The sequence below is a fragment of the Sprattus sprattus genome (genome assembly GCF_963457725.1).
Source record: "Sprattus sprattus genome assembly, chromosome: 17".
NCBI lineage: Eukaryota > Metazoa > Chordata > Actinopteri > Clupeiformes > Clupeidae > Sprattus > Sprattus sprattus.
In genome coordinates, this window is record NC_137915.1 from 20331765 (window position 1) to 20357795 (window position 26031).

Here is a 26031-nt window from a genome sequence, read left to right on the forward strand (position 1 = left end):
GAGACCACCAATTCGGTATCTTTCTGAGTATTTGAACAAGACAGGAAGCAGGGGAGGGGGCTGAGGTTTCAAACTGTCCAGCTCTGAGAAACTGTACATAGTGACTGGCTTGTGTCCAATTTCTATTGTGTTTGGGAATTTGAGGACACCTTTGAATATTTACTCTCTGGATCGAACATGCCATTTTTTTTTCTGTAAACTGATCTGCCAAATCTGTCTTGAAGTGAGTGAGACCCATAAACATGTTTTTGTTTTTTGTTTATTTTCACTGGCCACCTACTTTTACTCCTTAAAGCATCCGATGAATCTCTTTTTAACTTTGAAAACTTAAATCCTGGAAAGATAATGCCAAATTGTAAGTACAAACGCTTTGCTTTGGTTTAAATTATGACAGGGACAGTTTTTGCAAACTGACATCAGATCACTTTCATTATTAAAATCTATGCTAAGAGTGGCATGCAGAGTAAATCTCCATGACCGTAGAGTGACCACACAACCACAGTTCTCATCCGCTGCTTAGAGCGGTCAGATCTTTAAGACGTTTTAACTTTGCCATCTACAATTCTGTTGCCAAACACCCCAGTCTTATGCACTTCTTTTGTGTAAAATGTAACATTGTGAAGCTCATCATGAAAAACCCTGAATTTTATGCATTCAAAATTGATATTGGACTTATGTTTGGCACTGATTGCCGTGTAAGGAGTTTGAAATTGTCCACAAATTAGAGTATAATGGAGTAATAATGTATTAAATGGCTTAATCCACTGTGCCTTTCGGATTTACCCTTTCTGGTTAAGCAGTATTACACTGTGCAGAAGAAAAAGCAAAGGGAGAAATGCGTAAGATTCTGAAGTGGTGTGGTTTTCATACAGGAAATGCATATTTTTGTGAGTCAGTTGAGCTTCACTAATCCCACTACACTCAGACACGGCTCCAAATTAGGTTTCATTTTCGATTTTTGTGTTTATGTATATATAAATATGCTCTGTACATGTTCAACATGTTATCATTGCTGGCGGTGATTTCATATGATCACAGCAAATGCCATCTTTGTTTTCTTATTTCTGTGGTCTCATATGTTCAGAGTTTATAGTTTTTTTGTGTACTTCTTGACTGCAAAGCTATGTTTTCTGTGAAAGATACCGAGTAAATATTGTGTTCCCCACCAAGAGGTTTAAAACGGAACTTAGAACACCAAATGTAAACAAGATTCTGCTGTCCGGACGAATGAGCACACTACCCTCCTGGACGTTTTTACACATGCTAAAGCCCCATCTGTGCCTGCAGTGTGCAAAGTCTCACCAGGAGGAACAGACTGGCAGAAAAAAAGAGATAAAAAAGTCATGATTGTCTAAAGCAAAGCGAGAATGTGTTCCAGTTTTTGCATTTATTCGAATTTTGAACATTTGTTTTTAATCATGACTTTTTTTAACATTTGTTGTGCTGTGTTTTGTCGTTGTTGTTGATATGTGAGGCATTTTCTGAGAAGACACTGGCTTAAGAATAGCATTAGCAGTAATGCATTTCAAGGTAAAACATCAGGTGAGATTTGTTATGATGAGGTGTACTGTGCAAAAGAGAAAACATTCTGTGACTAGTGGCTTCTGTTTAAAAAGCAGAATAGCGGAGAATCCTAAAGTGTTTTCTAGACAGAAGTAAGACTCTTGCACAGTGATTAGGTCTGTTGTGAGGTCTTGTATGTTTCCTTCTCTCAAGATACGTGTATCAAAGGCTTGATTTGGTTTGACATGTGCCTCTTTTTAGCCTTCATATACATTTACATTTACATGACATGACATTAAGCTTTTCTCAACAAACATTCTGTTATTCCCTCTAAGTAGACAGTGCTGCTCATGTACTGACTCAATAACGCTAATTCTCACAATGAAGGGAAAGAAATCTAACCCTGCCCCTGTAAATCTTGCATCAGGTTCCTGTCACAAATCTCAAGACAGCACAAAGACCTGAAATAGTTAACAAAAGACCTTGATAAAGGCACACATAAATACACAGTCAATATGGTCAAAAGTGGAACAGCTAGATCATCGATTCTATTGATCGATTTTTGCTGACCATGTAAGCAATCTTATTTACTAAGACCAGTGGATTGTTTGTACTTCAATGTGCTGTAAGTATCAGTAAGAATGATTTAGCATCATTTGTCATGTGGGGATTCTCGCTCTGGAGATGAACATTTTGGGGGGGGGGGGGGGGGGGGGGGGATGAGCAAATATATTTGCATGTCTCAACAAACCATTCGGTCTCATTGGACATTCCGATATATATCCTTGTCATCCGTCTGTAACATGCTCAACCTAACAACATAACATAAACATACTGTATACAACTACAATAATATTGTTTTGTACAGTAATACTGTAGGTAAACCATACATTTTGTTTCACAATAAATATAATATATATATATATTTTTATGAAGATATTTTATAGATGACCTAGCCATTGTCTGTGTTCCATCTGTTTCAGGAGTGTGTCGGATGTTGGCAATGCTACTTGCCGCTTTTTCAGTTTGTGCTGACGGAAGTTGTATTACATGTCGGTCATGGTGGAGACACATAAAGCTTTGAGAGTTGTAAAATTTTCCCTTTTTTCCCCTTATTTCCAAGTTTTCTATTGGTCGTATCAGCACCAGATTTTTAAATCAAAGTCTAAAAAGGAGAGTTCTTTCTGGACCTTAATGTGATTAAGCTAATGCCCAGAGAGAAGGAGACAGTGTTCCCTTTTTATTTGCACTTATAACAGAAAAGATTTGTGTGTGTTTGTCTGTTTTATTTGTTATTTAATTTCATGAACTCCCAGAGCATATGAGAAACAGCTACTGTCCCAATACAAAGAACATATTCATTTCTCTCTTCAGTGCTACATAAAGTCATACATTTCACATAAAGGTTTTATTGAACACAGATTATAAAGCTTCTATTCTTTTGACATTTTACTCATACATTTTTATGATCAAATGTGGCACATTGCTCTCCTTGAGTAAAAGCAGCAGCACGGCCCATCGTATGTGAATTGTATATATTGGTAATGTAAACTAATGTGTAATATCATATCTGTATTTATTATTGGGGATGTATTTTTTAAATATTTGCTATGATGACAAGTTGAGAAATAACAGATTAACACCTTTTTATATTTAGTGCACTTCAGTTGATTGGCTGTGTTTCTTTTTATTCCTTCATGATGTGAGAGACTTCTTTTACAAAACAAGGGAATTTAATATGCGTACTGTATGTGCTTCTTTTTATGAGATGGGATAAAACATGTACTTATGAACCTGTCACTGACATTGTATGACATCTTTTGTGAGCTGCTCTGTGGATATCAGATGTGAGATCTAATAGTTCAAAAGGAATCACTGTCTCCTAAGGCGAGATGCAAAGATTGTGTCTATCATTTCACTTACAATTCCTTTTTGATAACATGTCATCTGCCAAGCCTTATTTGCAGTATGTTTTGTGATATGGTATAAAGTTACAACATTAAAGAGCCTTGCCATGATTTACTCTGCCTTGGTATTATATTTATTTACTAAAAAATAAACTTAGTCAGAGTTTTAATGCTTATATGTGTTCGCATGTTTTAAACTGTTTTCTTCAAAAGCATATCTGAAATAGCCTACATAAACTGCAAAACAGCAGAGGCCTGTCTGTAGTTCACAGCTGGCCACACAGATGATTAGTTCAGTTTGGCCTGTAGTCACATGCTGCCCCCGTGTGCTAGTAATGGGTACTGCATTAACATTTCCTCTCACTCTGAATAGCCACATTGCTATAACATTCATGGTTCTAAGGTAGGTTCTCTGCAATACAGTAAGTTTACCTTTGTGTACGCCAGTGCCTTTCTTTCTTTCTTTCTTTCTTTACTGATATTCAATTGCACAGTGCCTACTTAGATGTGGATGTCATTTGGCAAAAGAACTTGGTTGCAGGTTTAGAATGATGCTTAAAATAGGCATAGGATATCTTTAATCTGTTAACAAAAATTAACAAAGCCATCTACAACCTAAAGGCACTACAATTGGCAACCAGGCAACCAGGCACATAAACTAACCTGAAGTTGTTTGACATAACAAAAGATTGTTATTTGCTTCCAAGGGCTTTCACAAGGCTTCTTTTTAAAAGTAGAATGTGTAATCAAAAAATTCTATATGGCCTTTTACTCTGGCCACTCAGGCCTAGGTCTCTCTGTAAATCTTGGCCTACCTTTGTTTTAAAAAAACAGCTGGATGGCAGCATGACATTCTGGGGTATAAACTGACTGAATTAGATACATTTATGGTAGGCTGTGTGGGCTAGCAAACCCATAGCTTATTCTGTTTAGTTTAGACACTCTCGGCCTTTTCACCCTTGGCACGCACCTTTTTGTCCTGCTCGAAAAATGGTAATTTCATAATTTCAGTCACAAAACATCAACCATCTCTTATTTAACCCATCACAATTCCATCGCTGTATCCCTAATGTACTACGCCTTACATACGCATTGTTGAAAATTATCATTGTCAAACATCATTGTCAAACAGTGCCGTGGTGGTCATAGAGCAGAATTGCAGCTACAATTGTCATTAGGCCTGTGTGCAGGGATGGGTATCATGTAAGGTCAAGCATGAAAACCAGAGTGCAGGTGCAGGGCAGTGGAAAGTTACAAAGCAGTCAGGAGGGGGTCACCCATTTACACCCACACTCACACACACTTATACATACACACACATACAGAGATACACTTACACATACACACACAGGCATATGTACACTTCTATATACACACATACACACTTACACGCACACACACATATACACATACACACATTCAAACAAACACTCAATTACACATACACATACACACAGATTCACACGCACTTACACACAGGGATACACAATCACACACATACACGCATACGCTGCGCACACAACCATACAAATGCACACAAATGATGAGGCCTCTCAAGGCCAACAAAGCCTTTCAACATGCGATCACCAGGAACATTGGCAGGAGATCTTTCTTCGCCAAAAGCAAAAGTCTCCTCGCAACCGGTGAGCGAGAATATTCTGAGTGGCTAATAATGAGGATAAAATGTGTGAAAGTATAAGGGAATATTCCCTTATACTTTCACACATTTTATCCTTGGGTCATTTTTAGATAAGGTGATGACCATGATGCATAAACTGACGAATTATGAGTATAAAAGACAATGCATTGGGTCTTAGATTCAGAGTTTGCCCGGGGACCCCCACTCTCATATTTGGATGATCTGTCTGCAGGATTGAATAAAACTTCAGTTTATCGGACTCCGGACTTCTGACTCAACTGTTACAACTGTTTTTGGAAACAGTTGTAAATTCGCTACAACAGCATTAAAAGTAAATTCTGCATGAACGTTACGTTTATGTGTGTCAGGCCTAGGTGCTGTATTATGAAATTTCAACATACGCACCGCGAAAAACGTTCCAGCAGGTGACGACAGAGGGGTTGCATGAGGAGTGTGATTCCCAAACTAAACACAGAGGGAGAGGGCACACTCTTGCTATCACTAGGATGTGTACGGTCTGAACTGCGTGAACAGGCAAGACAAACATCACAAGAATGGTAAGAGGACATTTTATGATTGTTAACATATTTTAATTTCCTAAGTTGTTTAATTGTACTGTCTGACATAAACATACACGTTTGCGTCAAAGGGGTAATCTATCAAGCATTTTGAGGTGAATAATCCTGACTCATTGAATAGGGGGCCATTTTGCATCAGTGAAGCAAGCTAGCACGAGAGCTACCTAGCTTCCTTGCTAGTTTAAATGTGAAAATACCGCTAATTTCAATCTATTTGTGTTAATAGAAATGTTGGTAATACGTTTTCATTGTCCTATGACTTGTGTAAAGGAATTACACTATCGCTACGTTCGCAAGCTACGTAACTAGGACATTGTCAGTATTAGCTTAGTTGCTAGCGAATTTAGCTTTCTAGCTCAAACATCTAGCTTAGCTAGCTAAGTAGCTAAAAAGGTTAGCTAGCTACGGTACGTCTTGGACAGGCAGGTTTACGCCAGCTCTAATAATTCATAAATCTGGTAGGTATGGACCACGATGCCTGTAATAAAGACAAATACTGTTATTATGTATTAGTGCGTGAAGGTACCTTTTATATTCCCAACACAAACGGCATGTTGGCAGTAGGAAAATATTCCTTCACCGTCAATTGCTCTGACTATAACGTTACCTGTCAGGCCACAGTAAACATGGTCAGTCATCTAGGTACGATAGCTAGCATATTTAGCAAGCGATAACTAGGTTATCTAGTGAGAATGTTTGGTTGATAAATGTAAACAAACAATAGTCACGACTAAACAGACTCGTAGCCACGACATAGCTCAGTTCCTAGCTCTGTTTCTGTTGAACAGGACAATAGTTAGTTCCCTATGAAGGTTGTGCAGCCACCTTAGCTAGGAATGACTGATGGTGTATGCAAAAATCCATCCCATCCATGACCTTAGGTTGTTGCCAGCACACAATACTACTATTATCCTTCTTTTGGACAGTAATTTATGCCCTGGATAGTAATACATGAGACATTTCTTCAAGGGGCACCCCTTTTCTGATGACGTAGAGACAACGATAAAGTGATGGGATAGATCTGGACATGAACAATATGTTGGCAGCTTTATGTGTATAGTTAACTTCCGTTAAGACAATCTGCTTCCCGATCATATACCCTAAACTTTGTCTTTTGCCAGGAACCTATAGGCATGATTATATCTTGCCCACACGATAGACATATAGATGTTTTATTTAACTTTACTATCATCATGACACTTCTCATCAGGTGTAATGGTCAGAAAGGTAACTCAGGCCATAACAACTGGATTTGTAGCATTAAACATCAGATTAAAACCATGGTTACCGCTGTTAATGCGTGCTGGGTTTTTTGTGTTATTGTGGCTCACCCTCTCCTTTGATAGAACCACCCTTAATCTTTTGTTGATAATGTCCCCTGATGTGTTTTGGATACCACTGACCGCAAACTAGGAGACAGATGGCTGACTAGGTAAAGCCCAGGATATTATAAAAAGATCACTTTCACCTATTCTGAGGTCAAGAGTAAGCATGTTATGCATATTATACAGTCATGTAAAATACTTCTGGAGCTGCAATTCAACAAAATTCAATCAAACACCATGTTCACGAACCTACTACTCTACATGTCACTGAGTTATCTGGGCTTTTAGGTCGCAGAGTCTAGCCAAGACTGTGTGTGGCTAATCAGATTCAATCTAGACTATTTGCAATGAATCATTCAAAAAACATTTCCCTTTAAGATTTTAGTAGAGTCCGATCTTTTAATCAATAATGACGATGTCATTATTAGAACCATCGTCAATATAGCAGAAGCACATCAACCTGAATATTAATAATTTTCCCCTGTAGCCTACTTATGGAGGTACAGTAGGCCACATTACACAATTTAAGCAGCACCGCATTCATAGTAGGTCTAGCAGACTGACTGCATTACTGTACCGCTGACACTGGGCAGAGGTGAGGACACTGTGGAATTAGACCTCCAGGTCAAAGGCTGATTGCAAGATCCAGTCCTGCCCCATCTGTCTCACACACACCCTCAGACGCAAGCTACACATCACTGGTGTTGAGATTAAAAGTCAGTATCCTGTGGCTAAAGCTCCTGGGTAAACAGGCCACAGGTCACCATTAAACTGTGTCACAGTCGGCTTAGGTGATTGACCAGGTTGCATTAGCTTCTTTCTGTTTGTTTGTTGTCTTCTTTGAGCACTGCGTCACCTGTGATGGTTGCGATACAGTCGTTGTTAGCATGGTACTGTAGTGATGAAGGATGCATTTTGTGGAAATTCTATTTTGCTCTTAATTATTCAGTGACATTTAATTTAACCAAAGCAGTCCACCCAAATGTCAAGATGGAAAAGAAACTGTGAATGTCATGATGGCATTAACAGGCATTCTTCCTCACTGTTTGTCTTAAGTGTTAATTACATTTGGGAAACTTGATGAGGACCGGTGTAGGGCTTTCTATAAATAACCATCGCAAAACCCAATCCCACTAGTCATGTGATCATGTATCGCAACCTCTCACTGCACTTGGTGTATTTGAGACGTGGAGCCTCGTCATGGACAACAACAACAACAAAAACATTGTGACATGAAAACAATGAAGGTCAAGTCTCGTTCACTTTTGTCAGACTTGATTTTGACAGCCTGAAATTGTGGGGATCTAAATATAAATCTGAGCCTGTCATGAACCATGAGCTTCAGCTTGTGCCCTCTTTCAGCCCTAGAGAAAGCTGAATGAAGAAGAGGCTGGTTATTATTTGTTTTGAGACATGCCCAGCAGGCGAGTGGGAGATGGCCTCAAACAGTTAGTCATGTGTGTTAGATCATTAGGTTTGATCAATATATTCTGTAACCTCTGTCCATGCCCGAAGTTAAGATATGGCACTCAATATTGACCTTGTTTTTCCTGCCATTTTCAGAAATAGCTTTTTGATGTCTGTGTTTTTCTGTTTTACAGATTACCTGGTGAAACAGGCACTGCAAGCACTCAAAAGTCTTTCATTTACCTGCGTCACTGATTTGACCGTCATTGGAAGAACACGGCAGGACATTTTGATTCTCTTCAGAGGTTCCCTGGAAAACATGAGCCGGATGGGGGAGAGCGCCTGAAACGCCGTCTTTGTCCGAGGAGCCGACAGAAACAGGGACAGAAACGGGAGGAGGAGGTCAGCGTGCTAGCGAGACGGACCATGTCGTCCAACAGGAACCAGAACCCCCACGGGCTGAAACAGATTGGGCTGGACCAGATCTGGGATGACCTGCGGGCCGGCATCCAGCAGGTGTACTCGCGGCAGAGCATGGCCAAGTCGCGCTACATGGAACTCTACACGTATCCTAACGGGACGCATCGTCAGTTCCTCTTTGGGTGAGGAGGGTCCGGAATGGGGTGAATTATTATCACAATAATTCGTTTTTTTATTAACCCATGTTTGTCCTGTTGAAGTTGAGAGTTTTGACACATCAACAGGCAAAGCAGGAGAGTGCTGGTAGCAAGCAGTTTTGTATTGCACTACAGACAATGTCAAGTAGTTTCCACCCTATTCTGTATGCTGAAGATTTGTTGTCTGTTTAGATCTGGCCCAGTTGACGCCAAATTTAGTGAGTCTATGCGTAATGCAGTTGGCTTTCATCAGACTGAATCCCATGTGTCAGGATCTGGCCAAAAACCCTCACAACAGACCATTTGGTGCAGCAGAAAATGGGTGTTCCCCAGGGTTATGAAGAGAGACCCTTTCTCCCAGGCACTGCAGTGTGCGTTCAGTGTGAGACGAGCTCAGCACAGACCCCAGCATCAGCATTCTGCCACCCACGCCCTCAGAGAGAGAGAGAGAGAGAGAGAGAGAGAGAGAGAGAGGATGAGCTAGCAAAAGGAAGAGGGAGAGGAGGGAGAGAGAGAGAGAAAGAAAGAAAGAAAGAAAGAAAGAAAGAGAGAGAGAGGGGGAGGGAGGGTGGGTGAGAGAAAGAAAGAGAGAGGGGGAGAGTGAGAGATAGAAAGAGAAAGGGAGGAAGAGAGAACAAGGAAGAGAAAGAGATGGATGTAGAGAGAGGGGGAGAGAGAGAGCTGATTCAATCAGACAGTAAAGGTTAGCTGTCAGACAGTTGTGACAGAAAGCCAAGCACATGCCTGTATTTCCTCCATTGCCCATGTGTGGGACGACTGACAGCCGGGTCATAAATAGCAGTTAAGATGGAGCAACCCTGTTTACCTTCTATTGACACTGTATATTTATTTACCACCGTGCAGCTTGAGGGACGTACTGCAAGAAATCTATTTAAATGGTCAACTGTCTACATTATTTGTAAATGCTTGTAATTTGTTTTAGAACATTGCAGTCCATTTCTACAATTGATGAAATGTAATTTCCGGTAAGTCTGTTGTTCCTGTTAGGGTCAGTAAATAGTAGAGATTCAGTCAGAAACTCGACTGAAGTAGACTAGAGCATTTTGCGCAGGCCTCTCTGGCTGTGTCAGAGCTGCCCTCTCTCTGGCACAAAAGAGAGGTATATCTATCACAAAGGGCTCTCCAGCACTTCCTTCCCCTCCCACAGCAGCAGGCTTGGATTTCACCCACTCATTCGACATCAGTCTGAGGGCGTAATTAAAGACTTTTGGGGAGTGAACACAGAGCGAGAGAGAGAGAGAAAGAGAGAGAGAGAGAGAGAGAGAGAGAGAGAGAGAGAGAGAAACAGGAAAACCGAGAGATGGAGAGATAGAGAGAGGACAGGTCTCAGGGACACACAAGCACAGATCTACTCAGCAGTGCAGCTCTTGAGCACAGAAATGATCCTCACTCTAGTTATCCGGGAGGGCCTTTCTTTGTGCTGGTTCACTTTTCTTGTGGGCTTGGGCAGTGTGATTGAAATTTCAGCTTGACTGCATCATCATCACAGGCCTTTACCAGATACAGCAACGATACAAGACACCAAGAAAAACAGCCGCAGAAAGCTTTTCCGGGAATTGTTGGTTGTGCAAGTCAGAAAGGGAATCTCACACTGCAGTGACTAGTTCTTAAACAACACTATCCTATAGCTGAAGTGAACACTTTGTAAGCATCCAAATAAGCAAGTCTTGTCTTACAGTGCAAAGCAATGATAAATAAGCACTGATGATCCATCTTTATGTATGCAACACAGTCTATAGGGCATGTCCATATGTCCCTTGAGGTCCTGAAGGTAGTTTTTCTGAGGGTGAATGATGGCACCGCAGTGCCCTGGGCAGTGGATCAGTAGGTAGCATGGGGCACGTACGTGAGGAGGGAACCTGGCATTGCAGCTCTGGACAGAGGCCAGTCCACCCTGGAAGGATGCCATCGTATCTCTTGGACTCAGTCAGGCCAAACAGCAACAATTTAGTTGGCCCCGGCTGATCACTCACGCAAGTGTTGTCCGTAAAAAAAAAAAGCATTTAGACGAGCTGTTAGAGCTTACTTTGCAGGGCCAGAGGAAGAATTTGGATTTGGATTGGGATGAAATTGTTGCACAATGGAATTGTTGACCGTCACAATAACATGGGTACGGCTAGACTTGTGGAAGTGCACATTTTAGTTTATTCGGTAGGATGTCAGGAAGTTATTTCTGTTTTGTTCCCCATAACCATTCACATTCACCTTAACGACCCCGATCAGACATGTTTATAATTACTGCACAAGCGTGCACCAGTCCAATCAGGCCCGCGGGGCCGGTGCCCCAGCCTCCAAGCCCTCCAAGAAGACCCCCACTCCAGGGGGAGCCCAGTTTGTGGGGCTGGAGCTCTATAAACGACTGAAGGAATTCCTGAAGACATACCTGACAGACCTACTCAAGGTGCCCTTTTCTGCTCTTTGCCTTACATCAAATCATTACACAAATGTTTTGCTTCAGCTTTTGTCAAAAGGCAAATTTTGCAAATATTTTTATTATGGTTTTTAAGCTTTATTATGAATTGTCCCCGCTTTATCATATATTTATATAATTATAGATTTTGTGAGAATTTGCAGAAGTACTGCTGTTTAGATGAAAGGCTGTTGTCTGAGGGTCTCCTTGAGCCTCTTTAAAATGTCCTGTACCGAACACGGTCTCCTCACCCTCCCCCTCAACTCCTGCCCCCTGTTCCCGCAGAATGGGGAAGACCTGATGGACGAGAGCGTGCTGAAGTTCTACACGCAGCAGTGGGAGGACTACCGCTTCTCCAGTAAAGTGCTGAACGGCATCTGCGCCTACCTCAACAGACACTGGGTGCGCCGCGAGTGCGACGAGGGCCGGAAAGGCATCTACGAGATCTACTCAGTAAGTCAGACATCAGGGCTTCAGACTGGAGCTTTTATTCTGTTCAGTTTTCTTATTACTTGTCTTACTACTTACTTATTGATTTGCTTTGAATTTTCTGCTGGATAAAATCCCTTCTTGGGTAGGGATGGGTATCGTTTGGGTTTTTTCCGATACCGGTACATAACCGATACTTTTAAAACGATACCGGTGCCTAAACGGTGCCAGAACCGATACTTTTTTTTTTAATTAATTAAAGACATTAGGCTTATTTATTGCCAAGGCAAATAGTTTTCTTCAAATTTAACAATATATTAACTGTTTAAGGTATACTATAAATAAAAATAAATACAAAACACTTGGCTTCAAACCTTTTAACTTCAAACTATGAACAATATATTAACTTATAACAACTGTTTACAGTATACTTAAATAAATATAAATAAATACATAACAAACTCTGTACACACACTTCACACTTCAGTAATACTTTTGCAGAAATATGAGCATGTTTGCCTTCAGAGTAAAACAAATATTAATTAGTTTGCATTTATTTAAACCCACTGGTTTCGTGAATGTGTACTGCCCCTTTAAAAGTTTAGCTTCAGGGCCTCTTGAGTTCTCTCCCCCATTTACACGCAATTTTGTTGTTGCATATGCTGCACGTCGCGTTGTTTGAATCTTTTTGTGCGAAATACAGCCACACTTTTGATCGTTTACCTTTCGACATTTTCTCCGTTATATTGATGGCTAGCTCTGTTTGTGCTTGCTCTGTGCAAGGCTGCCTGCTCTTCGCTGTCAGACTGTTGCAATGTTATTGTAGCGTCCAAGTTAGTGCTCTCTTAAGAACTCACATTGAGAAGGAATATCTTTGGATGAGACGGTAGCTCTCTTTAATAAAGCGTATCCAACTTCTGCTTAGAACAACCACACTTATCTTGAAACCGGAACCACACGCAAGTCAACCCATTACCATGGCAACTCCTCAACACAAATCCCGTTTCCACTAGTCCCATACGGAATTCATCGTGAGCGACACAGGCGAGAGTCTATATTGGGAGATGGAGCAGTTTTATATGTGCCCCACGAAATCTGTTATCAACACAAAAAAGTATACAGATCGTACTCAGAAAGATCTACGCCACTAACGTTACTTCTCGTTAGCTATCGCTAGTTTTGTTAAATTATAAAAATTTTAATAAAAAAAAAATTAATAAAAAAAAATGATCTGCTCAAGCACCGAAAGGAAGCACCGAAATCTGCGTTGCATTTCGGTCCGGGTAGGTATCGGTTGTATGGAACCGGTGCCGTATTGGTACCGGTTCTCGGTACCCAACCCTATTCTTGGGTGCTGTAAAATCTGCTTGAGCCAGGCATGGTGTTCATCTCAGAGGCCTGCCCAAGTTAGAAAAAATCACTTAAAGAAATGTATAGAGTGCTGTTTATAGGGTTGCTTTTCTTAAGTAACCATTTTCTCTTTCTCTTAGCTTGCCTTGGTGACGTGGAGAGATTGTTTATTTAGACCCTTAAACAAGCAGGTGGGTTTTCACATTAAAAATAAATGTAGATGCCCTGTGTAATATTATTGATGTATTGTATCTACTTAGCATATGCATGAATTTCATTAAAACTCCAGAGAGTCTAGAAGTAGAGCTTCAATCTAAGGGGTTTTGGATTTCTTTCTCAGGTGACCAATGCCGTGCTGAAACTCATTGAGAAAGAGCGCAATGGCGAGACCATCAATACTCGACTCATCAGTGGAGTCGTCCAGTCCTATGGTACGAGCACTTGACCTCTGCCCTTTCAGAGCGCTGTTGAGCTTTTCTGTCATTGCATTCATTTAGGAGAGGGGGGTGGGGGGGCTCAACGAGGACTGAATCAGCTGTAATTGCTGTTGTTTCCCAAAGCTGGGCGTACCTCCTTCACCAGCACAAAGCGTGGTGGGATCTGTGCCAGCTGAACTGTCATGTAACAGTGTGGTTCCTCTCTTCCAGTCGAGCTGGGCCTGAATGAAGACGATGCCTTTGCGAAGGGCCCCACATTGTCCGTGTACAAAGAGTACTTTGAGAGCCAGTTCCTGGCAGACACGGAGCGCTTCTACACAAGGGAAAGCACAGAGTTCCTGCAACAAAACCCCGTCACCGAATACATGAAAAAGGTTAGTGTAATGGTGGCGATGAGTGACTGTAATGGCCCCATGTTCTCAGTGAGGCCCTTACATTTTTGTTGTCTGCAGGACAGGAGTGTTGAACATTATCCAGTTCTGTTACGTCAACTCTCATTTAGCATGAAATAATGAACAATGTGAAAGAAATCAAAAATAATCTCAGATTTGTTTTGTTTTGTTGAATTCTTACAAAAACTGTAGTAGACAATGCATGGATACACAGGACTTTATTGCTTATGACGAAAGCATGACATGACACAACACTGACTTACAAATCACATCACTGAGTCCATTCACTTAAACTGAGTCCACTGATGTAGTAAACAACATCTGACCAGAGTATGCACCAGTTTCATGTGTCTCTTGCGTATCAATTCTGAGGTGGTGTGCAATAACCATAACGAAAGTTGATATTTAAAAATGAAATTTAAGGAGTGTATTTTATTTACTGGAAGAGATTATTACTCCGATATTACAACATTACAAAAGTGTTGAATTGAAGTGTGTTTGTGTGTTTGTGTTTGTGTGCGCAGGCGGAGACAAGGCTGCTGGATGAGCAGCGGCGTGTGCAGGTCTACCTCCACGAGAGCACACAGGACGAACTGGCACGCAAGTGTGAGCAGGTGCTCATCGAGAAACACCTGGAGATCTTCCACACAGAGTTCCAGAACCTTCTGGATGCAGACAAGAATGAAGGTTAGGGAGGAGAATTTATCTTATAGGCTCACAATTCCACATGCTTCCAAATTCCATGTCTTTCATCTTTTTTGAAAGCAGCAGAGCACATCAGAATGTATTATCTTTTACTATTTATTATTTATAGTTATTTATGATAATCAGTTATCATTCTGATGTAGAGTGTTCTCCTTTCTCCATAATGTTGTGAAGCTTACATCCGTGTGTCCAGACTGTAAGATATGGTTTTCATATTTCCCCTCCTTTAGATCTTGGCCGCATGTACAACCTTGTCTCTCGCATCACGGATGGCTTGGGTGAGCTGAAGAAGCTTCTGGAAACGCACATCCACAACCAGGGCCTCGCTGCCATAGAGAAGTGTGGGGACGCGGCTCTCAACGTGAGTGGCAGTGACTTAAGAGCTGAAACCATTGTCCATGACGTGCTCAAGGATCGTTGCGGTTATTCTTTCCCGAGGAAGGGAATATTCAGTGGGCTCGCATTGAGTGCATATTGTAAGATAGAATGTGCAGTTTTGTAGACTTTGAGGACTTTGTTGAGGTTTTCCTGTAGCATCGGATGAGCCATAGCTTGTTGTACTGTTCCCAACATAATATGTATGCAACAAACTTTGTGTAATTATTTGCCACTCTTCCTTATTTATGTCATGAGAAACTACATGTGTTAAGCGGGGTGGTACAAAATGTGTTTACTGACGTTATGAAGCTACAGTTGCCTTGACCTGCATGGCTGGGCCATGTTAGCCCTTTGAACCAGCAGTATAAGCAGTGAAGGACTACAGATGAGTGTGCACTGAAGGTCCACACCAGCTGTGTTGTTATGTAGAAACATGGCGTTGGAGCTCAAAGTGACAACAGGAAGACGCCTTGATTACAATTCTGTGATCCAGCTGATGTAATTATAGAGATCAGTCCGAAGCACTGGCTCCTCTGGGACCCAGAGAAGAAAGCCAGCCCTGGGATGAGGTTCAGTCTGGGTTTATGCTACAAGTATGGGGGACTGCTACAGTTCAGAACCTCAGCTGTTGAGTTTTAGGAGGATTGCACAGTGGCTTGTATTCAATGTGTGATGCCTGTTATATACCTGACTAATGCAACCATGAAATAAGATGGGTTTTTTTGGTCACAGAAGCCTTGAAGATTTAGTAACATACGCAGTTATATGTTGATTTCACTTCTTAACTGGGGTTTTTGTTAGTTTTGTTTTATAGCAGAGGTATATAATTGAATGCACAAAACAGCTGCTCTGCAAATGAGATGTGTTAAAGCTTATGCTTTTTCTTCACACAGGACCCCAAAATGTATGTGCAAACAATACTAGATGTGCACAAGAAGTACAACGCCCTGGTCATGTCAGCTTTCAACAACGATGCAGGGTTTGTGGCGGCACTGGACAAGGTTAGATGGTGTTCTTCATCTCTGCTTTCTGTTCCATTAACCATATGCATCTATGTTAGTGCTGTAACCTCTTTCTGTCATCTCTCTCTCTTTCTCTCTCTCTCTCGCTTTTCTTTCTCTCTCTCTTTCTCTCTCTCTCTCTTTCTCTCTCTCCCTCCCTCCCTCCCTCTACCCTACAGGCGTGTGGGAGGTTCATTAATAACAATGCTGTTACCAGGATGGCACAGTCCTCCAGTAAATCCCCTGAGCTACTGGCCAGATACTGTGACTCTCTGCTCAAGAAGAGGTTGGTTGTCAGCACATTAAAAGCACCTGACACGGCTCCTCACCCTAAATGGGGATATGGGAAATATGGGAGATTGACAAGGGAATACTTGATGCTCGCTATCCGCCCCGAACAGTTAAATCACATCCTATGATGAGAAAACATTCTGAAGGTGCTGCTGTGTGAACACAAACATTCACAACAAATACAGACAGAGGGTGGACCTGAGGCCTCTGTTTAAAGCCACACAATATCCTCTACAAGCATAGATAGAGACCTGATACATTTCTAAATCCCTGGCAGGCCTTCCGTCAGGTATTCTTCCGATTTTTGTTGCCCGAAATCAATTAGGCTAGCCCCCCCCAAAAAAGGTAGATATATTCAAGAAATCCATAAACAAACATCAATTTGATATTAAATAAATCACCTGAAGTATAATGATATGTTTAGTAAAATATTTCACCACATTTTTGAAATTGTAAAAGATACACAGGTTGATAAAAAAAATTATTAACTTAAAATCTGAAAGACAACAACACAATTTGACAAGAATTGAATCAGCAAAAGTCTGAAAGACATCCACGGTTGTAAGCTATAATAAGGTAATTAGTATCTGTTTCATTGAGTCTTCTTCGCATCATTGCTGTAGTACAACTGTTGCGCTTAAAAGTACAGTGTGTAGTTTCTTAATGGCAATTAGTGGTGAGGTTGATGAATATAGTGGTGAGGTTGATTAATTGATTACTCTACACTTTTCAAGTGTTTGTCATTACCTACTGTGTCCATTAAATGCCATAACGATGCAAAACGCCCTGTTTCGAGCCAGTTTGGTTTGTCTGTTGAGCCAGTTTGGTTTGTCTGTTCTGGGCCACTGTATAAACATGGCAATGCAACATGGTGGACTCGGTGGAAAAGGACCCGCTCCCTATGTAGATGTGAAGGGCTCATTCTAAGCTAACGATTCATAGGTACAGTAATTATTCATTAATGAAAACATAATTATGAATACTATATTCCATTTTTAGTAATAGATGTTACTAAAACTACACAATGTACCTAAAACTTTGGGATTCTCTAAACTTGGACCCATTTTCCCATCTTTTTTGGTCCAAATTTTAACTAGACATTAACGGTCAAATTAATCTAGTATTGGGTTAGAACACTATAACCAGTAACCGCAAAAAATGTAATCCTATGGGGCATGTATTTGCATCAAAGTAAACAAAAGATAAAGATGTGATTACACTTTAATTAAATCTGAATTCATGTTGTGGTATGAATGCTATGTTATAAGAGCTACTCGTATGTCCGTTCTTTGCGCTAAACATCTCAGCTTTTCCGGTGCACTTTGCGTGGAATGCTGGTTAGGACACTGGCCTCAAATACAACCTGACTAGTTGGCCTACCTTTCCGATTGATGCATACTTTTCAAAAGAGGGAATTTAATTTCACTTAAGGGATGATTTCTGACAGACCGTTGGGCAGGGTGTTACATTTTGGTAGCCTGACAGGTAAACTGGGATGTCCGGATAGTGATTCTGCAAGTCCTGTAATTAACCCTAGCATGTTAATTAGCATGTGTAATTTTCAGCACGCCCATAAATCTCAACTGACCTCTCAAAGGGTTCACTCCAGTCAAAATGGTGGTGTTGATTTTTAAGTGTTCCACAAAGCTTGCACATAGCACTCAACAGATTTTGTCATGTGAAGAGTGGATTTTTATCTCATGTTGATTTTGCAACGTTGCATAACTTCCTCCCAAAATGTAATTTGTGAAGGTTTCAGTATCATATCCTCATTTATCAACTCTCTTAGTATGATCGACTCTACTTTACACACACACACACATACGCACACATGTATGCAGTGTTCTAGTAGTAGAGTCAGAGTGTCTACACTAAGACCAGACGTACCACAGGAAATGTGGCTGGCGTGGATCTTTAACCGTACTTCACACATTCTGAGCCTGTTCTCTATCTCTGTACTTCTGTATGACGTCCAGCTGCAGTATGCTGCTTTAGATGTAGGATAAAGGTCTTCCAGTCCTCCTCCTCCTCCTCCTCCTCCTCCTGGGGTCTTCCTTCCGCCTGTCCTGCAGTTTAATTAGAGCTCTAATGTAATGTGAGTCATCTACCATAAGGCAGCGTGACCGTTAGATCAGAGGCTGTGAGAAGCGCTGTGTAGAGCTCATCCATCCACCACTGCAGCGCAAGAGGGGAAGGGGGAAGTACAGGATAAGGTGGATGCCATGATTTGCTGTTGAGATCTGATTTACCCTGGCTAGCCTCCAGGTTTAGAGATTCAACTCTGACCTTGACTGAATTACTCCCTGAATGGAGATTCTGTACTGTCACTACGCATTAAGGTTATGATGAGCTGTGCTTTTGCAGCAAAAGAGCCTCACTAGCAGCTCTTTGTGTAAGAGCTCTGCATCTGCAGTATGCAGTCAGCAAGCTCAGGACAGAGTTTTGTCAACTAGTTGAATCCGCAGATGAAAATATGCAACAGATCGGGGAGGTAGAACTAGAATAAATGGAGCGTAACTATTGCATGATTGGTTTTGTGACCAAGAGGTCTTTCTTTAATAGTATGGTGACTGGAATAGATTGGTATTAACAGGAAATGACTTTGACTCCTACAGCTCCAAGAATCCCGAGGAGGCTGAACTGGAGGACACGTTAAACCAAGTGGTGAGTGAGGACTGCCCTGGTCATGGACATCTAACTATGCATTACATCTAACCAACCTTGAGACTAATCAGATGTGTCTATTCACAGTCATTTCCACTAAATAACACCCACCCTCCCACCCCCTTGCTTACAGATGGTGGTGTTCAAGTACATAGAGGACAAAGACGTGTTCCAGAAGTTCTACGCTAAGATGTTGGCCAAGCGACTGGTTCACCAGAATAGTGCGAGTGACGACGCAGAGGCCAGCATGATCTCCAAACTGAAGGTGCGTCGTCTAGAAGAATGAAGGATTAGGAACAATACTGCGTGGCATTTACTCTAACTACTGATCCTGATAAATGTGTTTGTTATTGCAATAATGCCATTGGTCAGTTATTTTACACTGTCTTACTGGATTGGCTACTGTTGCCATGCTGTTTTATTGTTGCGTCCTTGTGCATCATCCGTTTCTTATGTTTGTTCTTGTTACGATTACACCACTTACTTTCTCAGATACTTACTTCACCTTCCCTCTGTCTGCTTTCAGCAAGCATGTGGTTTTGAGTATACCTCCAAACTGCAGCGTATGTTCCAGGACATCGGAGTCAGCAAAGACCTCAATGAACAGTTTAAGAAGCATCTATCAAACTCTGAGCCGCTAGACTGTGAGTACCGCAGTCATGACAAACGCCGGACAAAACACGTCCCTCAAGTAAACCTTCTGGTGCTGTCAGCATGGCTGATATTTAAACACACCAATTTCATGACAGAAATTAGCCTTGCTGAGTCTTGCACACTGTAAAATGTCAACCACTGAAAAATACAAGAAATCTTAAAACATAGTCCTACCCATTTTGAAAATCCAAAACAGTTATACCAGGCTTAGCAGTTTCTTGAGGATGCTTATAAACCGGGCAGGTGTTTAAAGTTTAGTGACAAACTTGGGTAAGTTAACTACGAAGTTGTAAACCTCCTAAAGAAAAGAGCTCTATGGTTTTGTTGTGCTATGAGAACGAAGCTATAGGGCTCTTCTATGAGGAAGTTTACCACTCAGAGTTAACTTATACAGGTTGGCCACTAAACACTGTATTGTGAACCCCCCCTGTTCTAGAACAGTGCTCCTGTGCATAACCTGTAGAAGTGAAGGGTATTTTCTCCGTCCTGTGAGTGAACCCTGGTCTTGGTCATGATGAGACTCTTTGTTGTCTTGCAGTGGACTTCAGCATCCAGGTGTTGAGCTCCGGTTCCTGGCCCTTCCAGCAGTCCTGCACTTTTGCTCTACCGTCTGAGGTGAGCTCAAACGTCAACCGCTTAACTGACCGTTTCTCCACAACCGCCATGGTGTACCACAGCATTTCACACACATCTCCACTCTCTTCTTCTTCAGTTTGATTGTAACAGGTTTTTTTGCTTTTTTTTTTATTTCACTTGTAGCTGGAACGAAGTTACCAAAGATTCACAGCCTTCTACGCCAGCAGACACAGCGGCCGCAAGCTCACCTGGCTCTACCACCTGTCTAAAGGAGAGCTGGTCACCAACTGCTTCAAGAACAGATACACCCTGCAGGTGAGCCTGCGTCTCCAGTTTAACCTTCTAGTTGCATCCCTTCTCATGTTGGATTGCTGGTCATTGCATTTCTTTTTCTCAGTTAGTACAAACTACATAGTTGTGCTTAAGTGGCAGTTCTAAAGATGGACAGTTAAAAGCACAAGGCATTAGTGTAAATGGCATGCTATCAGCCACCAGTCATGGTGTATTCAGGTTGATTGCTTGTAGCCCCACGCCCGGTCTGATGTCGCTCGTCCTTGACTGTGCTCCTCTCACCCCTCCAGGCCTCCACATTCCAAATGGCCATCCTCCTGCAGTTCAACACAGAGGACATCTACACAGTGCAGCAGCTCACCGACAGCACACAGATCAAAACGGTCAGTACTTCTCAGGCTGTGAGAATACATGTCCTCACCGGCCACTTGTACATAGGTTGCACATTTCAACCTACATCGCATCATTTTCACTCCCTCCCCACACACACACACACACACACACACACACAGTCTCAGTTGACGTGAACATTGCTTATAGAATATTCACAATTCTTACCATTAAATGTAAATAAGGATTTTAATGCAATGAAAGGTATTAACACTATAGAGGCTTTGTAAACATTAAGCCCTTGTATGATAAGTTCACCATGTCTCTGCTGATAACTAATAGTTGCCCTGTACCAGCCCGGTGAATGAGAGGAAATGGTAACCGTGACGCCAGAATCACAGCTCTTTTGTGTTCTTTCACTTCACAGGACATTTTGGTGCAAGTTTTGCAAATCCTTCTGAAGTCCAAATTGCTGGTGAGTGTGAGTGTCTTTGGTTTGGTTCTCACTGCTTGCTGTGTGGATTTTGTCCACTAGAGGGTTCTTGAGTTCTTTTTGGCTTTTTGGGTCTGTTCTTACTTGGTGGAACCATTTTGTTTGCCTTTCCAGGTCCTAGATGATGAGAATGCCAATGTGGATGAAGCGGACTTCAAACCTGACACTGTGATTAAACTGTTCTTGGGATACAAGAAGTAAGTGTTCATTTGCAGAACATAGTAAAAAGTCATTTTAATTTTAATAGTAATTTTCAAGGAATCTTTTTATATATACTTTTATTTTAAATTACATTGAAAGGTGAAATCTTGAAGACACACCTAGTTCTTCCATTGGTTTGTGTTGCATTCTGTTAGTGTAGTTTCTTCTCCAATGACGCACTCAAAGCTGACCGGTTGATCTGTGTGTCTGTAGCAAGAAGTTGCGTGTGAATATCAACGTGCCCATGAAGACCGAGCAGAAGCAGGAACAAGAGACCACCCACAAGAACATAGAGGAGGACCGCAAACTCCTCATACAGGTAAATAAATACACCAAGATCTCAAGTCACCAGTAACTAAAGGTAGTACTCACTACTCATAAAATGCATTCATGAATAGACTTAATGACTAATATGGACGCTGGTTCTATTCTTGGATGTAGTCTATGTCTATGGGTGTTGAGGTATACTGTGTGCCTTCAGTGTGTAGTTCATTGTGCTCCATGCACGGCGGCAGGATTTTTTTTCTCTCCCGGTGCTAAGGGGGGGCTTGACCGATACGTGGGGTAGCTAAGAAAATAATTTATTTTCATGACGTCACTTACTTTATAAAGAGGTTCTTGTTTTTTTTTCTCAATAAAAGCAGCTATGATACACAGCACGAGAATGTAATACAAGCGGCAATGGCGGAAATGTTTCACGTGCGTGCAAAGGTGACATTCATACAGCGACCATGCGCCTGCCCATAACCAGACAATACATCCAAAATGCAACAAGTATTTATTCCATATGCATAATAAATGAAAACAAACAACTATGCATTGACAATATTGTCTCGGATCACAACATCATAACTTACATTACATTAATAGTAAAACTCATAACATAGGCTACAAAGTGCAGCCGCAACGAGAAGTACGAACAGCTTGTTTGAATGATTTAAAAAAAAAAAAAAAAAACTCACCAGAGTTGTTTTACAGTAGGACGATGCGTCTATTGCTGTGGTTAAGTGCAAATTAGTCCATGATCTTTTGGATCTTTTGGACATCCAGAATGGCACGGCTCCCGGGCAAAATCTTATTACGCTCTGAAGACTCTAGTTAAACAAAGACATATCGACAATCGACTGGAATTTCAGCGACAAACTTTTTTTTGGTAGGTTAGCAGGACTCGTTCTTTTTTATGAGCTAAAGGGCCTCATTTATAAAACGTACTTACGCACAGAATTGATCTTAGACTGTGCGTGCGATCAAATCCACGTCTAAGTACAGATTTATAAAAACCGTCTTAGACGTAGAAAAGGACGTATCTCTACGTCTGGTTTTAGTTCGTGTAAGTACATTTCCTTGTGGCAATACTGGAGTACTGCAGGAATTTAGAACTCAAAGCGCCGACACGCAGTTTCATTATCATCATCGTGCACCACCGTCACCATTAGGGCTTATGTTTCGCTCAATAAAATCAATTAAACTATTAGAACAATTCACACATGAATGAGATTCACGTCTAATAGGTATTCCGTTTTTATTTCACAAGTGTAAAACATTTCGCTCAATCTATAGCCTATAGAAAGTCTAATAGTGGCTTAGTTTTCATTAGGAGATATAGCTGCATTGGCGTTGTTAGAGGATATTGCCAACTGCGCAATAAGGAGAGAAAGGGTTTTTTCGTGATCGCGCACACTTTTTGACACAGGATGATGTATGGCTGATAAGCAGGTAGGCCTACAGCTTGTCGAGAGCGTTGTGCCCAAATAGCCTCTCGTCTACAGAGGCGCACCAGATGCAACCAGGCCATACACGTTCAGGTTTTGTCTGTTCTTGGATTCCTGGCTACAGGAACGTTCCGATGAGAAATTGGAATTCATTTAGCAGAATTTTGCCCGATGTTCTTCGCAGTATTATCACTTTATATGCCCGTAATGTATTAGATTTCCATACAGTGCCCAGGAAAAGCAAAATGTGTAAGAGGATTTCCTGCGTAAAACAGGGTTCCCAATGTATTTTCATCCAGATTGCGCACACTCAAACAGCCTAGGAAGACCACTTTAATACAGCACATGCCCGTGCGCGGTTGGTAGTGGAGCACAGCAAAGGCATGCCTAAGGGAAGGTGGCGATAGCCAGCGAGACTCCGATGCTGGAGCAGCAGTGCGACAGTTGCGGCCGCTGGTGCTTCGGAGACGTGCCTTCTACATGTCAAATACTTTGCTTTTGCCATTACGCCACCAGACAGGCTTTTCTAACGATGTTTTGGCCCGCATCTGCTGTTCCATCAGCAGAACGTCGATGTCAGCCTCACTTTAATTCTTCTGTTTACATGTTTCTTTCTTGCTTGCCACTGTCACAGAGAGTTTGTGCATTGAGGATGCGCTCTGTTTGTGCATTGATAATATGCTGATTAGATTAAATAGGGGCGTTTTGAGGGCGGAGATTCAGTTGCGCACAATTTCACGACCATTTGTGATTTATAACCGAAGGATTGGCGTACACGTGTTTTTTGTGTGTACGTCTGTTTACTGTGGATCTCACTTACGCTCATTTCAGGAAATGTCTTAGACAAAATGTAGGATGGTTTCTACGCAACGTTTTATAAATGAGGCCCAATGATTGTGTAGATGCCAGACAGTGGAACGGGTTGAAACGAAAACAGTGTTCACCTTACGGCCTACTCCCCCCTCTTGTCCCAGTTGTCCCCTCTCTCTCACACACACACACAGCACAGGGTAAACGGGAAACAGGCGCAGTACAAACACGCAAGCGTGGATTGTATTGGAACAGAATGCATACGTATGAACCTTTACAGTTTTTCTCAGTCGCTTTGGTACATTTCACAAATCATCCTCGACATTTGCAAAACAGTGCTTAAATGCTAGAGGGGCTTAACTGGGGCTACACATTTTTTTGCCGGGGCTATAGCACCCCTTAGCCCCGGTGTAGCGCCGTCGCTGTTGTGCTCATCTCAGACCCGGCAGTTTTCTTTTAGTTTCAGATCCCCCCCCCCCTTTTTTTGTCTCATTCATTTTAACGTAATTCACCTCCAAAACTACTCCTATTAGTCATTTCTGAGAAGTGCCATCTATTTCTAAATCACCTTTTTGTCAGAGGCATGACAATTTGCATTTGTGTGTGTAGGCTGCTATCGTCAGAATCATGAAGATGAGAAAGCTTCTCAAGCATCAGCAGCTCCTGGCAGAGGTGCTGAATCAACTGTCCTCTCGCTTCAAGCCTCGTGTTCCTGTCATCAAAGTAAGCCACTGTTACACAACCAAGTCACACTGTACAAGAGCCTGCTCTGAAAATCTTTTGAGAGAGGGAGAAATTTGCCCACTCCACACTTTGGTAATGACATAGCTATACATTTGGATAATTTTATTGGGGGCCAACAGATCTGGCTCCATTTTGAACACTCATATTGAAACTGTTCTGTGACGACTCTAAATTTGCAGAGCAGTAATGTATACTTGTTTCTGATTTCCCCTTTCAGAAATGCATCGATATCTTAATAGAGAAGGAGTACCTGGAGCGCGTTGATGGGGAGAAGGATACCTACAGTTACTTGGCTTAAATGTTTTAATTTTTTCTTCTTCAGTTATTATAGTTTTCAAGTCAGGAAAATTCATTCCTGGCAACTTTTTTGTTCGATGTTGCAAGGAATGTGCGCACAGGGAGGGATCTTTATCTACGGAGGGTTTGCGCTTCAAATCCTTACTGCTGCTGTTGACGTCCATGCAGCAGCAAAGCTGGACCTCCCTTTAAGGTAAAGAGGTTTGGGGCCGGGGGTAGATGCTGCCAGTCTAACCCCCCTACAACCCTCTCCCCCAACCCTCCACACGAACTGCTCAGGACTACCACAAACACAGCGATCATCTGTACATATGTACATGGACCCCCTTAAAGCCCCCCCTTCACCTTTACAGTCTAAAGCCCAGCTGCTGGGTTGCATGCTACTGCCTATCAGTGAAAGGAAATTTAAGAAAGAAAAAACAGAAAAGAGCGAGAACTGACGGATTTGAAAAGATGGGTGGCAGCCGCCGACTCTTCTCTGACAGATGGCTGCTACGGCTGCAGGAGGGGACATGAGGGATGGAATGGTGAAAATAAAACATTGTGAATTGACAGTTTTGCAGCACTTTTGAGTCCGATGTAGGCCGTTAGAAACCGTAACCCGACTTTGTTACCTACTCCAAGGAAACCCCATTTGTATAGTGTGGTTCATTTTTTTAATGTGTTAAATAATAAAGAAAACCTTTCTGTAGTTTCAGTTGTAATTCTGGTTTAATAACAATGTCAAGTACATTTAAGACCATTTAAATGTGGTCTTTTATCCCCATACGGCTGTCTTCAGTGGAACACATTTAATTCCAAGTTTGTTATGAGTCACTTATCACCAATACTCCCTGTAAACATTTCAAAAAAAAAATCAGCACCTTTTA

At 41.7% G+C, this 26031-nt stretch overlaps 1 protein-coding gene across 1 annotated transcript; it reads left to right on the forward strand.

The window, feature by feature from the left end:
* Positions 1 to 5524: 5524 nt before the first annotated feature.
* cul1b (cullin 1b) lies at positions 5525 to 25853 on the forward strand. Its single transcript, XM_080855696.1, has 22 exons — positions 5525 to 5606; positions 8554 to 8925; positions 11221 to 11398; positions 11693 to 11860; positions 13327 to 13377; positions 13527 to 13617; positions 13834 to 13997; positions 14540 to 14702; positions 14951 to 15081; positions 15992 to 16099; positions 16279 to 16385; positions 19006 to 19054; positions 19188 to 19319; positions 19581 to 19698; positions 20247 to 20323; positions 20468 to 20599; positions 20866 to 20958; positions 21333 to 21380; positions 21513 to 21595; positions 21813 to 21918; positions 24731 to 24844; positions 25083 to 25853. Exons 2-22 carry the CDS (start codon positions 8786 to 8788, stop codon positions 25161 to 25163), a joined length of 2334 nt encoding a protein of 777 aa, XP_080711822.1. The 5' UTR covers positions 5525 to 5606; positions 8554 to 8785; the 3' UTR covers positions 25164 to 25853.
* Positions 25854 to 26031: the final 178 nt, after the last annotated feature.